Source organism: Papilio xuthus, unplaced genomic scaffold, assembly GCF_000836235.2.
Source record: "Papilio xuthus unplaced genomic scaffold, Pxut_1.1 DF827679.1, whole genome shotgun sequence".
In the NCBI taxonomy this organism is placed as follows: domain Eukaryota; kingdom Metazoa; phylum Arthropoda; class Insecta; order Lepidoptera; family Papilionidae; genus Papilio; species Papilio xuthus.
Genome location: NW_013530970.1, coordinates 5,733,063 through 5,750,300, shown reverse-complemented (window position 1 = coordinate 5,750,300; position 17,238 = coordinate 5,733,063). Strand labels below are relative to the sequence as shown.

Sequence of the window (17,238 nt, the reverse complement as noted above, 5' to 3'; positions counted from 1 at the left end):
CGGTCTTCGCGCCCGATCGGAGAGACCCCCTCTCCGCTTACGTGCAACCCGATTAGATCGGCCAAATTCACCTTGAAGTTTTTATTTCGAGGGCCGACTTCCGTCGCCTTTACTTCTTCGTCAATTAAGTTTTCTGTGATAGATTCGATTTCCCTATGCAACAGCTGATCGTCCTCATAAAATTCAGCCAAGTCGTGAAGATTATCATACCAGTCGTTTTGCAAAACGCTCGGCGTGAGACGTCGTTTCTGCTCAGCGACGGTTTCTTGTCGGTATCGCTCGACGAGGGGTCGCACCGATTCCTCGTGTTGTTGGAACAGCCGGTGGTAGGCCTCACTGACCGCGTGCAACGAGTATGACGAGCGCGGCAACAACGAGGCGGAGGTGACGGAGGCGGCGGAGGCGTGCGCTACGCTAGCGCGCCACACATGGCCCCGCGCTCGTTCCCACACCACTGCATTTCTATTGAGAATCCTTTCAAAGTCCGTCACTTGCTCGGCTTCACTTATCTGCACCAGAAGCTTGTTCTCCGTCTCTTTCCCGCCGACTGTGTGACAGAGTCTCTTGTTCTCGCCGACCTGTTTAGGATTAAAAGATTTCGTTTTAGTATCATTGTGTTCGTGAGCATCTGGACGTTTGGAGGTTGAACGATTTGGGTCGTAACGCATCGGTATGGTAATGTTTTGAACGGAAAGAGCTAATGGGATTTTCTCGATTTTTTTTCTTTTTTGTTGTTTGACGGCTATTTCGCAAGGTTTTGTGACACTTTTGATATCGGGGGCGGGCCGGCGTTTTGGAAAGAATTGTTTGTCGAGAAATCGCGAGCGCTTCGAGTCAGCGCTTCGGACTGATCGGACATATTGGCAGCGAGGTCTCTCAGCTAGATTGACGCTTTTAGCCCTCAGGGGAGCGTCCGGTCGGTTGCGCTCAGGTGCGTCAGCCAGCTTTGCGACGTGTGGCGCGGCACGGGGCGGTTCTGGGCGGGCACGGGCGCAGAGCGGCTGCGGTCTCGAATGACTGACTGATCCATGCACCGCCTACTTCATTCGTGAATTGTATGGAGTGAGCGGAAAAAGTAATTTATCGTTGTGGCGTGTCGGGGGCAATCGATTCTGTCGGAGCGGTTGCCCAAAATAAAAGATGCGCATAAAATTCGCCAAATGTTCGATGCACGGTAACCGCCCCACGAGTTTTACGACGTTACAAGGTAACTGAGATTGATTCTTTTCGACTTCAATTCTTTGTATTTTTAAAAGGTTTTATCGTTAACTTGAATCGAATCATCAGGCAGTAATTTCCAATTTCGAGTGAACAATTTATTTTTACTTGGTTGTTTTGTAAAGTATACAATAGCACGCTAGCTGATTTATTATTTAAGTAGTGAGACTTGAAATAGTAAATTTTATATTTTCACAAGATGACTATTGCTAAAAACTATAGCATTTCATCTGAGATAATATTTGACAGAAAACATACGAGTATCATTGAGGCACACGTCACTTTTCATTTAAAAGTACGATATTTTTATTTCTATACATCCCCTTAATTCAGGATTCTTCTAGCAAATTGTGTTTCATCTTTTAGATAGTATATTGTAAATGCTTACACCATAGACTTTTTTAATAAAACAAATTTGATAACGTGAAATTATAAAAATTTATGGCCAATAATTGTGATGTGTATCTCATAAGAGCCGCATTCTTGGCGTATGGCCAGTGGCATAATACGATGGCCGGGGATGCTGCGGTTCTTACACTTGGAAACTTTACCGCATCAATTTGTAAATCCTCATTCACATGTTTAGTAAAAATTGCATATAACTAAGAGTCAGGTTGATTCAGTTTCTTTTACAAATAATAAAAAAATGACTTAAGTAAAGGAAAGGAGCGTTGGTGGTTATTAAGCGCTTGACCGGAACGGACAGAAATGGACCCATCCACTTTCGATCGTGTTTTCCAATTTTCGAATTTCAGATCCGCCGAATTGTCCGCCGTTCTTAAGGTGAAGAAAAACATCGTAATGCAATGTGGTTGACTGCGGCCTGGTCACGCCTAATTTGGGTAGGGACATAATATATGAGTTGACAACTTTATAGGATGTGCAAATATAGGAAATATTGTATGCCTCAATACATCTGACACGTCTTTACTTGTAAGCAATGTCTGTTTGCAGCGGTTAGTTTGCTGTTTTGTAACAATATTAATTTAATCACAAAATTGGTTAAAACATTATGTAGTAATTTAAACTAAATTTAATGATGTATTGCAATGATTAAGATTAAACAAAACTACAAACATAAAGAATGTTGACAAAATTACAACTGTAAAAGCTTGATGTAAACAGTAATTAATTTCATTGAAAGCGTCGTAAACACGGACTATAAGTAAGCGTTTTGTTCGGTTTCCGCACGAACGGACGAGGTCGCGTTTGAAGTTCGAAATATTGCAAGTCTTCGTATAACTTTTCGTCAGAATGTCTAATTAAAATGTTTAATCAAATTAAACTTAGAATAAAATAATTTAGTACAAATTTTATTTAAAATGCTGGCAACATTTATTTGGTACAACTGTCAAAGTCAGTTCACGCTCAAAATAATATTTATGAACTAGAAAATATTAAAAGTGTACCTTTATTAATATTAAGAAAGTAATAAATTTAAAATAAGTAATTAAATGACTAATTAATTACTAATATTAAAATATCAGTATTCAGTTAGGTCAATTTTAATTAATAGTAAACGAAATATTTACCATATTTATTAAAGAAAATTAATATTCATTTCATATTTTTTAACTGACAGAATGAAACTGAAACCATTTATTACGTTCAATTTAAATCTGGAGTCGAGATAATTTTATCGCTCCAGTGACACCTCTTGCTATTATCAAATTTTATACTGGATAGAAAACAACGTAACAATTATTATACGTGATTTAACACTTTTTTCTTGGCTTGCCGCCAACGTTACAAAAAGGCGAGAAAAGCTATTGACTATGATCAAGAGTTTATCAAATATTTTGCTAGTGAGGGGACATGTTGTAAAAATGGAATTCGATTAATCATTATCGGTTTTTTAAAATAATTATTAAAATTAACTTTTATTTTTTACTTTCAAAATTTATTTTTGTTAACTAAACTGAATAATAGGCAGTTTATGTCACATGTGTTTATTAGTAATATAAAATAATATAATGTTAGTTGTTCAAGGAAAGAAACGTTTTTGTTACAATTATTGAGTTTGTTTTACATCTTTAGAAACCGTAATTTGTTACTACAGTTAATTTCACTTAGGAGCTCGAGGTATCAGAGGCTAGGCGTTGGGTGTAATAAAGGGGTGGGGGGTCAACAATGACATAATTGGAAATCGATCGTCGAATCTCCACCTCCAATCAGTAGATTAGTCTATGGTCAACTGGGGACAAACGGACTAAACACATTAACAAAACTTATAGATATATCCTAGCTATCGCCTGCGAATCCCTCCGCGAAGGTTTAAAAAATAGATAGTAGGCGATTCTCAGGCTTACTGAATATGCGTATGAAATTTCTTAAAAATCTGTCAAGCTGTTTCTGAGGTGTATGGTAACTAACTTTGACACACGAGAATTTTTACAAATGAGCTAAATATTTCACTTGTAACGGGATCTGTAAAATAAATTTATAGTCGTAGAATCAATATCCATTGATGGAGAAGTAATTCATTATAGTATAATGAAATTATAGCGTCGGTGGCTCAGGGGTCAAGCAGTTGACTTGGAATCTGCTGGTCCTGGGTTCGAATCCCGCCATGTAGAAATGTGTTTTTTCGATTTCCGATTTACATATGCACATTTATCCGACGTTCTTTTCTGTGTCTAAGTCCTAATCACCCTTAACTTAGGGTAGGCTCCGAGCCCCTCGGTGGGGACGTATAGTGAGCTGATGTTGTTAATGAAATTATACATTCCTGATATTCTTACGAGGCGTTGAGTTGTAATAATATTAAAATTAGATTAAAACACTTGTACTTTTTCTAAATACCGATTTATAAGCGAATGCTCAGCATGCTGGAACTGTTACATATGGTAGACCAAAGTGACAGAATAACATTGTTTCTTGAAAATTAGTTGAATATACTGAAAAAAATATTTAGTAAGTAATGATTGTTGTGTCCGATCTCATGCAATATTATTTTTATATTTTATGTGCCATTAGGTGCCTGTTGGTAGGTATAGATATGCCTACCAACAGCTGTATACTGTCATGGTCACAATGTTAATGTAGAGTAATTTAATAAAACGCATTAGCGCCGGACATGTTCCGTGTGGAGAGTGATATCATTGGATTGTTTCAAAATCAAAATGGCGGCTAAGGCGGTCGCCAATCTGTCAACTCTCATTCATAATACTAGCAGTCATCCGTGTGTTTTTGAAATTCACACATTTTTAATATTTGTGCGTATATTTTTGAATGATACAAATATGTTAATGGATTTTTTTTTAATTTTACTTTTAGTGATTTACCGGTTTTTTGTCATACTGGTTTAACGGTTATTATTTTTTTAATTTAACACAAAATAATGTTGTAAAGAGGACCCAAGCGATGGTCTATCGATTTGATCAGTGACATACTTTAGCGTTCACCCCTAACTGAACTAATGCGGCGATGAATCGATACTACACGGAAGAAGTAAAAGAGGTCCATTAGGGCTGTGCCAAGCTAAATGAAGTAAAGATTTACATAAGAAGTTTTTCTTTTGTTTAATTTTACCACCAAAAGTAATAGTTTCTAGAGTTTTCTCTATAGAATTTCTAAGTCGGTGAATTAAATGTGTAAAACACACGTGCAAGTTAATCCATAACACGTCGTAATATAGACTTGTTCCGCTAAGTCGGCTCTGTCATGTCGGCTTCTTTCCGACTTACGTCAAGGACTGTAACACATAACTATGTAAGTTCTTGTTAAATAACTTCGTAGTCTATCGTTTGCGAATAACTTCCAATATCTTTCATCAATATACAAACATTCGCTCACTGATAAAAGTTGCTAGTTGGCTTTGACTGGTCAACCAAAGACAACAGTATACGCTATTTTGTATGCAACATTTTGGTAACTCAAATATTGACTTTTATAAGCATACTTTTGATAATTAGGAGACAATGGTCATTTTCATAAACAACATTTTAACAGTGGTAGAGCCCGCTTTAACATCTTCGCACGAATTGGCCCGGCTCGCCCGGTGAAATACCACGACCACGCAGAAGACAGGTGTCAAGTGGAAGCTATTCCGCGTTTCGCCTGATGAGTGTGCGTCCCGGAGGCGTAATTCAGTCCTCTTCCCCTTCTCACTCTTTTTCTTATAAGGAAAGGATAGAAAGCGGAAGTAGACTGCCCGGATGCGAGGATCCATGGAAAGGGAAAATGTTTTCTTTCTGTGCATCCTCTCCTCGATCGATTAAAGGTAGGCAACGCATATGCAATTGCGTATGTCTATGGGCTACGGTTACTTCGCTATTTCAGCGATTTCAGGTGGCCGCTCGTTCGTTTGCCACCTTATGATATAAAAAAAAACACTATCCAAAACGGACGTAATATTTTGTTTACCACAATCTTTGTTTTAATATTTCGAGATCAACGATGTTGCGCAGTTGTTTTTCTCAATGAGATTGTTTACTGCAAAAGACGTCATATATTACGTGTTAAGGGTTCTATTTAAAACTGAGGTATCTTCTATACCAGTGTTAGAAAATTTCATAAAACTAGAGATATAATGTTTATTAACTAAACTTCATATTAGTATATTAGGGAGTGCACGGGTATTAGGTTAGCGAAGGAACTATTTCGCCTTGCACTTGACAGGAACAAATATTCCAACTTAGCGGCCAACCTTCAAGATTGAAGAGGCACTAGAAAAAGAACTCTACGATCTACCAACTACAACCGTTTTGGAATATACTGTATATATAATATTCTGCTCTATACCGTCATCATAATATATTCTTTGCTTTTTCCTATTTTCTCTTCCCTAAGCATTCATATTCTGCCTTACTCAAAAGGTTGTCTATTCGTCGCTACGCAAGAAATCTGCTAGCCGAGCAACATTCGACAATAGCTTTAAATCAGCTTATAAAATTTCCTTTGTTTCTCGAAAGATCAATTTAAGATCACAACATATGATTTAGTCGTAAGTCCTGACGCGCAGTTTCGTTCTATCTTCAGATATTAATAAATGCACTAAAATATTTCCGTAGGCGCCGACCAACGACTGTGCGTTCCCGCACTGATGTCAATAAAACTCTTTTAGAATTTGGCGCGGGGTCGTTTGTTTCTATGGAACAGAGCATCGAGATTTCGCGAAACGTGAACAAGGAAAAGGCTCTTGTTACTGGCAGTAGCCAGTAAGCCGAAGATGTTTTTAATAATATAGGTAAAGGAATGAATAGTAAAGGCACAAGAAAAGGAAATCTAGAAATTGCTCCAACGATAAGGAAAAATGGAGATGAGTTTCTATGGGTATTTGGTATGTATAAGAATAATTAGTACGGAGATGTAGAAATTTTCGTACCTTAGAATCAAATAATCACATTTTATAAAGACGAATTAATTCATTGGTAAATCCAAGGATGTCTTGTTTGTATTAACTTCTGAAAATACCATTCCTAATGTTTATTAGTGGGCACTTCCATCCGGGAAACGTGAATGGCCTCGTCTGTTATTTTCGCAATATGTTTACTATACTACTACCATTATTACTTCTAAATACGAATTTCGATATCAGAAATACCCTAATTGTCATTTTACAATCTATTTGTATAATAAATAATTAAAAAAAGTAATAGCAATCGGTGCATCCCTAAAAATACCGTTTAAAAATTAAGGTAACCGGAAAAACCGTAATTGAAATCAATAACATCACTACTGTATGACAGATTGATTGGAAATTAAACATATTTTCGTTATTCTTTTGTTTACAATTTAGAACAGACAAGAATCTTAATTACAATATCATAGCAGTACAAACAAAAAATATGTAAAGAAGCTTGTTTGTTTAATTTATACGAAACAAACATTTTAAAAACTTAGTTAACAAATTTGTTTATTATGTTAATTATTAAACATGTTTACACGATAAACAACCTTCGAATAAATATTAAAAATATTATTTCTAATTATTTAAAGGTTCTTCTGAATTACATTCTATAGCTTTCTTTATTAGATAATTTATGTAGAAGTTATAAACAAAGGAATAGGTACATAAGAGGGAAGAAGAGTACGCGAGCAGTAAACAAAGTACCTTATCTAATACCTTCCCCGTGCCAAGTAGAACCCAGCGCAAATCAATAACGTACCCCGTAAATAACAACAATCTATTCAACCTCCAAATGATTTATACTCTATACATGATTTACTAAAACATACCAACAAAACAAATACAAAACATCCTTTATCCTTTATCAAATTGTACAATTTTCGTTTGACCCACTTACCGATAATCAATGTGGCGAACGCTTTACACTTGCAAAGGCACTAACAATTAACACTACCACAACACGAAGCGACGGAGATTAAGTATTGAAAAAAAATATTTTTTAGCGAAAAATCGATAATGTCAAGTCGCCATTCGGTAGAAGACTGGACGAGGATCGCGAGGACTGGAGAACTCATTCAATACTGAGCGAGAGCGGGGCATGCGTAGAACTGACAACGAATGCGCCCGGTGACGCAAAAGAGCGGGAAATATGACGTTTCACATTATTAGTGTTCTGTGGTAGAAAATGAGATTTAAAGTTGTACAATTTTATTCATATACGTCTTAATATTATCTAATATTTAATCTGTATAGTTTATTCAAGACTTTTAATAAAACTCTTCAAGCCAATTCAGAATCTGCAAAGACAAGAATCTCTTCTCCTCGCGTCCTTCCTTCTAAGATTTTCAATACAATCCATAGGCAATTAGCATTTTTTTCTGTTTATAGTAGGATAAAGTATAATTAAACATACGGATATATATATACGGAACGTAAGTCGATTAAAATGATTCACCCTTAACTTCCAAGACTCCAAACAAAGTCGTATCTTTAACCAACAGAGATAAGACTACGTAAATAAAAGATAACCTTTGAGATGTCTCTGTCTAATAGTAAATAGTTAAACAAAGCCTTGCTAACTCAATGTCTAGGTAATTTAACTAAAACTATTGCAAAATATCTTGTATAAAACAATGTTAATTATACATTGAATAAGAAATTACTAAAAACTCTTAAAAATCTTTTATACCTATAACGCGATGTATGTAAATAAAAGTCGTCCAAACAAATTACTACATATCTTTATTTTCTTGTCCTAGAAACTTTTCTAATAACATTTTGTGGTTTAAGAAAACAAAATGAAACAGAAAAACTGTGATATTTAAACACAATGGGATTATATGTGAACTGAAAGATCTGGATCAGTCGAATACTTTTAGCAAAGTCTATTGATATTGTAACCTTTGAACAAATACTGGTGATATATCGATAAAAAAACCTTTGACTGCCTGTACAATTGTTATTTGTTATTATCATTTACTCGCCCCAATTCACTCGTCTTTATGGCGGTTCAATTTATTTAGTTTGATTCAAATACACAAAAAAAAATCACATTTTATTTATAAAACCAGTACATAAATAATATATTTATTTCTATAATTCACGACCCGGTCATATATTCTAACCTTTTTCAAATCCATTCATGTGTTCATTATTTATTAAAATATTGCTCTTTAATATGTCATTGGCCTGGCCGTACGTAAACGTACACCTACTTTTGCTATACATATTTTCCTTAAATTAACGAATCATTCTCCTTAAATAAAAAATAACTTACATCATTTTAATAATTTCACAACTTTTGCTAAAACTCTTAATTAGGTTTTTTGATAAAAACCGGTAAATATTTTCTTGTTGCCCATCCCTTATTTGCAGCATAATGTATTTGACATCTGTCAAAGACAACTTTAAAATTATTAACGATTTCATTTTTATTTTGTAATAAAGTTTTTGTTCCAAAAACTAAACTTTGGCGGAATCGTCCGTGGTAGTTGCCATTGGAAGGAAAAAATGAAGTTTTTTAGTGTCGACTCCTTTGAAACATAAAATAAATGTCCCATTTTAAAGCAAGAACTAATTATCGTCATTGCTTTTTGTTGACCATCTCATAGGTTAGGGCGCTGTAACTGCCGGTTAGCGCAAAATAACTCCTTAACTAATGCATTACGTAACTTATAGTGTTTTGTTGATTTCTGAGGTAACCAACATTTTAAATATTAGTAGGATACTGTAGTAAGAAATCCTATATCTAGTCAAAATTTAGACGAAGTAAAAACACAAATTTGAGAACGTCGGTGGCTAATAAGTCAAGCCCTTGACTTGCAATCTGCATTACCTGGGTTCGAATGCCGCCGTGTACCAATGTGTCTTTCGATTTCCGATTTGCATATGTACATTTATCTCACGTTCTTGTGGTGAAGGAAAACATCGTGATGCAACCTGCATATATCTGAGAAGAAATTCAAAAGATATGTATGAAGTCGACCAACCCGCACTTGGCCTTGGTTGACTATGGTCTAATCATCCATAACTTAGGGTAGGCTCCGAGTCCCTCGGGAGGGGACGTATCGTGAGCTGATGATGATGATGATGAAAAAACACAAAGTTTTCCAAATAAGGATCACATTATTACGAAGAAAAGCAATATTTTGTAAGGAAGAAGAATAATAAACCTAACAAAAGTTTTAATCATCTTTAAAGAGTTTATAAAAAAGATATAAATGTGTAGTCACCGCATCTATGAGAGGGTTCGTCGACCGGGAAAGGGTGTCAATGGGGTGGGTATCTACGGGGTAATGGGGTAACGTCTTTGCAATAAACTTGGTATATCGCATACATCAGGGGTGCCAAACGATTGAATGACACGAAATTACAAAGATAATTAATTTTGTTTCGAAATTATCATCATCATCAGCTCACTATACGTCCCCACCGAGGGGCTCGGAGCCTACCCTAAGTTAAGGGTGACTAGGACATAGTCAACCACACTGGCCAAGTGCGGGTTAACTTCACACATATCTTTGTATTTCTTGTCAGATATGTGCAGGTTGCATCACGATGTTTTCCTTCAGCGTAAAAACGTCGGATAAATGTACATATGTGAATCGGAAATGGAAAAACACATTGGTACATGGCGGGATTCGAACCCAGGACCTGCAGATTGCAAGTCAAGTGCTTGACCACTGAGCCACCGACGCGCTTTCGAAATTGAATTACTATAAAATTTTACTCTAGAATTTTACCGAGTCATATGTAAAATACTTATATGTATTATAAAACTTACTTATTTTTTATATATAAAAAAAAGTATGGAATGACTGTTAAAGAGGATATGCGTAAGAAGGGGGTAGACTGGTAGAGATGTAAGGAGGAGTAGTACATACTGTGCCGACCCTCGATAGGGATAAGGGCAGGTTGATGATGATATGTAAAATATTTATTTTTGTACAAGCACTCCAACATGGGTATCAAATGAAGCCTTGATAAATAGAATATAAATCACCATGTCCAATCCAAGATGGCTAAGTTGGAATTGAATAATTTTATTATATAGCGTAAAATGCTATACTTTTCCGTTATGTTTTTTTCTAATCAAGAAAGTGACAAACGAATCACTTTTTAAACGTGTTGTAACAAAACAGCTTTAAACGTTTATAATAAAACGAAAATAGCATAGCGATAGTTTTAAATCTGTAAAATTAAAAAGTAATAGAATTTCTTGAGAAATTTTACATACCCCTGGTTTTCATGACAGCACGGAAAACGCGGGAGCTTTGACATAACAGGACGTAGCTAGAAGCACAGATAATATACTAGTAAAAGCTACATTTTCTTAATTGTCTATTGTCCATTTACAGCTAAATGGCGCCCGTTGCTTTGGGTGTGTCTATGCATCGACCTATGCAATCGTCTGCTGTCTGTTTGGTTTCAATTTATGTTTTTACCGTAAAAAGTTTTTTCGAGTTATAAATACAGGTGAAATAAATAAATTTGAAATATCCACTTGAACACTACAACCAACACATTTTTTGATACTGAGATATACTTAAATAAAATATCAAGTACGTTTATAATCGAGTATAATTTACGTCTTAAATTTTAAGTAGTGAGCCCCTTAGATATCATTTAAACAACAATTTGTGGTCTCGTATACTCCAATTACTAGCAATTAGTTTAATGAACAGTTAATTTACTATCGTATTCTTTATCTTGCCTGCTACTAACTTCACATCTCAAGTTCCACAGCCAGAATCTTTTTTCTTGTTGCTTAAAACGAAAAACTATTTTCTTGTCTTGATATCTGTAAGTCCGCGTTTGTTTCGGGTAGTGTTCGAAATGGCTGTACCGATTTTGATAGACTTTGACGGGAAGGTAGCTTACATACGCGGCAATTTTATAGGGAGCTTTATAAATTATGCGCTGCCGCAGCCGGGGGTGATCGCTAGTTATAACAACCAAAAGAATAATATATTTCTACACGTGTATCTACACTCGAGACTCACGGTTACAATGTTGGAAGGTATTTGCAAAGATGTTGCAAAATTGAAACCTACGTTCTCAGTATATAGGTCACATGCTTGTTATTATAACATAAACAAGGAGAGTGCATAAATAATTTGATTAGGTCCAGAGCCGTGTTTGTCGGGCACAGTTTACCTCCGCGCAATCACCTTCGCAAACAAGTCGCGATTGCGGCGCGCGAGCCCAGTGCTACAAACATTGCCGAGTAAATAATTGCTTTTGACGTATATAGATGTCATTATGTTGGTATTATATTAACATTAACGAGACTTTGGCTACATAAAATCGTTTATAGAAATCATAGGATTCAATTTAATACTCTAACATACTCGAAACTTCGATAGAATCGAACTGCATTTTAAGAAGATATAGAACAGGGGTGGCAACGATCGACCTTTCGATTGGTCAAAGAAATAATATAATTACGTAAAACATAACGTAGCATATCGTACAGAGTTTCGTCACTAAACAGTAGATATTTAGTCGAATCAAATTGGCTATTCCGGGATAGAAGTTCTTTAGTTTGAACCAGTTTGAACATTACGAAATAATAAGTAAAACAATACTTTCATTTAATTCTTTCATTATTTACACAGAATTGAGTTCACAATCGTTCGGTGGCATTACGATTGAAACGAAAAAATTAATTGACATAACAAGTGGTCAATAGAAACAGACGCAGTTAATAAAATCCCCATCGAATGTTCTCGGAAGCGATCGTAAAACATAAACAGCAATTGTCGGAATTAAGCTTTGCCTTGGTAATATTCAGAGGTCGTATTTCGTTTACGATCTATTTTAACCAATAAAAAAGACCACACATGTTGTATTTGAACTGTTATGATTTTTAATCGATTAAGTTTTTCAGTTTTAAATTTTCAATACATTATAATGAGCTTGGTTTGTTAATAATTGTCAAAATTATAAAAAGTTTTCCTCTATTACCCAAAAAACAATCAATTTGTCTCTGGTCTCTAATAAGTCGAATAACGAAAAAAAATTGGCGGGAAATTTTATCTGTCAAAAAGGTCGATGAGTTAATAGAATCTGACATTTATTCACGCAACCTTACAAAGAAAATAAGTTGTAAATTGTAATATTTATTTCATAAGTAAGTCATTATACGGCAACTAATATTATAAACAGAAAATCAACAAGAACCAAAGATAATAACGATTTGTTACAGATTATACTAACCAGAGAGTACTTAACAGATCTTATTACTGTCAATAAATAAAACATTTAATACCCTCATTAAACTATTCGCTACAATGTGGGCAGAATAAAGTTATGCTCCGACAAACTTATCTAGATCAGTAAGAGGCGCTGTTATCGCTGTTATTTCTGTCAGAAAATAACAATAATATAATAAATATAGGCAAATAGTTTGACACACAAGACAAGACGAGACAGCAACAGTCTGACAAAGATCCTGTGGTACTTTTTTGACAGTCAGGAGTTTGGTATTAAGCTATAATAATTTATTATCACATATGGCCGCCGCGAGAGATAAGTTTGTTTTATATCTATTTAAACAGCCACGTGGACTGGACTATTATCCAATGAACTGCACAATGCAAGGTCACAGATTAGCAAAATTGCCTTTTGAACATTGTGCAGATTCCAGGAATAGACGGGTGCGGCAATGACAACAGAATAAATCTAAACGAAGGACACATTTAAGGTCGTATTAATATATGTCACCGTAGAATTGTAAATCCCGTGCCCTTGCAATTTATCTAGACAAATTGCATATCAAATTCATTCAGTGACGTTTTCTACTTTGTAAAGATTAGACATGGAGGTCGATTGGTTTAAAGTTTTTTTTTTTCAAAAAAGTAACTGGCAACCAGTCTGTTAAAGTAAATAAAAAGACGTTAAGTAAAAAGTTTTTATTTGGCAAGATCCAGCCTTTAATACAATTAGAAAAAAAATGACTTAGTTAATTAGAGTGCCTCAAAAATACGGCAAGTTTAAGTACATATTATTATTAGAGATTTTTTTCACTTATTTCTAATAAAAAAAGGAATAAATTAGTTTAATTATTATGTAAAATTGTTGCGAATAAATCGTATAAAGAACAAAATATCGTTACAAAAATAACATTCTGAATGGAAAAAAAATCAATATGATACCGCAAATTTCTTGCAAATACATATTACATAAACATTATATTTTAGTATATATCAAAAATCTTAAGACTAGTAATTAAAAAAGTGCAAAAATAAATAATATTATTAAAATTATATCTTCTAACATTGTAAAAGATGTTATTTGGATATTGATGCTTTGGGTTGCGTTTGACAATTAGAAAAAACTACTCTGAGGATTTTAAACGTGATTTCGATATCAAAGCGTATATTAAAATACGCGTTACCAATTTGATTTTATTCGATACTTTTCGAATAAAACCAAACTAATTTTCAAGATTTTATATCTTTTGTTACTTATCTAGAAATTTTCATTCTAAAGGTAAACGTCAATTATTCCGCGCCGGACGTATCGCACGCACGGCGCGCAACGGATTTTTGTTTGCTTTGTATAATTTTACATAGCGCTGCGTTCATCATCCACGTCGCTCGTAACAAAAGACAAAACAAATCTATTTAATCCGTTCGGTGCGTCCGGTTCGGGCCAGTGGATGCGTACCTTTAGAATATATTTGACGTCTTTTGTGTCTGTATTGTTTTTGACGAAACTCTTAACATATCTCTGTTAATAAGTTTAAACAGAACCATAAACACTTGACATTGGACCAATCCAATGAGGGACATAAACAAGAAACAGACAGACAGACAACTATCTCTGTTTTTTCAATGATAATTTCTGAGAGAAATATGTTTATCACATGTTTTGTTGTAGAAATTTTTTCTCATTAATGCAATTCTCTAATTCGTCGTGATAATTGTCAATTTTCGCGTCCAATCCTGGACTTTGTACTTCGAAGCTGTCACCTGTTATTATTTTCTCTTGATTCAACGTTGAATCGAATCTAACTTTCTTTCCTGGTGTATTTGGTTTTGTGTTTGTTTCATTATTATCATTGTTTCGTTCTTTAAGTGGAGTTACGTTCATATTAAGTTTTGTATTTCTTATTGTTTTTATAGTTTCATATTGATTTTCATCTTCTAATTCCTCAATTTCTATTTCATCAGAATTATCCAAATTCAATCCGGGATTTTCTATTCCAGATTCTTTTACCGGAGTTTTTTGTTTAGGTTGTTTACGTGGCACTTCATAAGGATTTAAAGTAACATTATGTTCAACTTTTTCACTTTTAAATGTTTTTTTTAATGTCTTCATAACTTTTTTCGATAGTTTATTAATTTTGAATCTATTTTTCATATCTTTCTTACTATCATTTGAATCTGTTGAAAAGTTAACATCGTTCTTATTAAGATTCAATATGTCTACCGCACTAAATCTTGATACATCATGGCCTAGGATTTTGCTTTGTTTGTTATAATTATAACCGCTATTTGATTCTTCTATATTTTCATAAATAGGACTGTCTGCTCTATAACTGTCAATATTTTCATATTCATTATGTATATTTACATTAGATTCGTTGACTGAAGATATAGTACTGTTAGTATCGCCAGTGAACAACGTACGTGGTACTATATTTCTTACCGGAACAGTATTTGTTAGCGGTCTGGTTATAGCTTCCATGTTATATTCAATATCAGATATTGATATATCATTTGTGAATGGATTTTCTGTATTTATTTCAATGTTTGTTTTTAAATTAGGATCTAAAAATGGATTAGTACATTTCTTTGGTATTCGTTTCTTCTTTGTGACGATTGTTATAGTTTTGATTTCCATTATATTACTTTCGTTTAAATCATCATCTAAATATAATGATTGGTTTTGATCTGACGGTGAATTTAATGCAAGACGATCAATGAAGCTTAAATTTAAATTATTATTAACAAATATTTGTTTTGTTAAATTGCTTTGTATATTTACATTGTTGGATATGTCTGCATCTAGATCTGTTGTAACTGGATTTAATGATCTTTGTTCTATAATTGATATTCCTGAATCAGATTCGGCTGGACTTAAACTCAAATCTGTGTTATTTTGTATTTCTAATACATTTACTTTATTTATTGGATCTGTTTGTTGTTTTATTTCAGTCAAATTGGCATATAAAGGTTCACTGCACTGTGTGGGATTTTCATTATTAACTTTAATTGTACTTTCATATGTCCTGACATTTTTACGAACATTTTCTAGTTCCCTTACTAAAAATTCATTAACAGCTGCCTTACTGATACCTAAATCTAAAGCAGTGTTTTCAAATGCAACTATATCACAGCTTTTAGTTCTCTTACGTCGCTTTCCAGGTGTTATTTCCATTGCGTTGTTGCACATAGGATCTTCGTTAGCGAGCAGATCTAAAGCAGGGTTCAGGAAAACGTTGGAACTTGGTACTATTCTTTTTCTTTTATTTTTCAAATTAGCTTTTACTTCGAATATGTTGTTGTCCACAGGTTCCATGGTAAACTGGAAAAAATGATGCTATTTTTAAACTTATGATAATATTAAAAACCTGTAAATATGGTCAGTTTCTTTAAACACAATAATTCAAAAAGTAAATCAAAATAAGTAGTTGCTACCCCAGTAAATTGTTAAAATTATTAAAAACAATGAATGTAACATAATCGTATAAGACGGGAATGTTCTGTATGTCTTTAGGGTACAAAGAGGGCTCTTAAATTTTTTTTCTTTCATCAAAAAGTTCTGGATGTTACTTACCCATTTATTAGAAAAAACAACTGTAGTTTCTTTGACAAAACTATCTGATTAAGATCACAGTATTAATTGATTCCACCTTTAACTAATTATACTTGTTCTTATTTCAATTTTCATTTATAATTCACCTTTAAGATTTTCAAAACAAATGCTTTTAATCAACGGCAGGTGTTCGGGGACGGTTACACTTTTGACAGCTGTTCGAAGTTGCCATTAGGAAAATCATTTCTGAATTAGTGATAAAAGATTTAAGGACATAGCTTTAAGAAATTAGAAACATTTATTACACAAGTTAGGTGTGAAAAAATTAAGGAACTGGGTATTTACCGGTTTTCAGGTTTTTTTATTTGTTCCTGTGAAAATTACAAAAAAAACAGTAACTTCGTTCAACTTTTAAAAATTCCAGTATTTGAAAACTAGATGGCGCTGTCCTGACTGGACAGCGCCATCGAAATTTTACGAAAAAGCTAACTTTGAAATTGTTATTTTCATGAGAAACATTTAGATAGCACCATTATTGTTTCCTGCAGGTAAATAAAAATTATGTTTCCTTTACTTTCTTTTGACTGATACTCAAAAGATACTTTAAAGAGAAGATTATTTAATGAAAAACACTCAATGTAAATACAATTTTAATGCAACAAAATCACAATTTACGGTTACCGGAACCAATATCACAAATAACAACATATCACAACAGGACTGTGTAACTATTAAATAATATTTAAGTAAAATTTAACTAAAAAAAACCAACACATTAAAATATAAAACACCTTCACCAACAATTAACCTATTATCAAGCAAAATATGGAATATATTCATTTTACTATCAGTGGGTTTCTAATACTAAAATGTCTGTAACATATCGTCATCCTTGTCATTATCTT

The 17,238-nt window shown here is 33.9% G+C and overlaps 1 protein-coding gene across 1 annotated transcript; it reads right to left on the bottom strand.

Moving 5' to 3' along the window:
- Positions 1–13,812: 13,812 nt before the first annotated feature.
- On the bottom strand, positions 13,813–16,533 carry LOC106117682 (putative uncharacterized protein DDB_G0282499). Its single transcript, XM_013312085.1, has 2 exons — positions 16,355–16,533; positions 13,813–16,102 (listed from the first exon to the last, which is right to left on the bottom strand). Exon 2 carries the CDS (start codon positions 16,094–16,096, stop codon positions 14,435–14,437), a length of 1,662 nt encoding a protein of 553 aa, XP_013167539.1. The 5' UTR covers positions 16,097–16,102; positions 16,355–16,533; the 3' UTR covers positions 13,813–14,434.
- Between the last annotated feature and the right edge of the window lie 705 nt (positions 16,534–17,238).

Coding starts and splice junctions, on each gene's coding strand:
- LOC106117682 (XM_013312085.1), bottom strand. CDS start 16,096: ATGGAACCTGTGGACAACAACATATTCGAAGTAAAAGCTAATTTGAAA.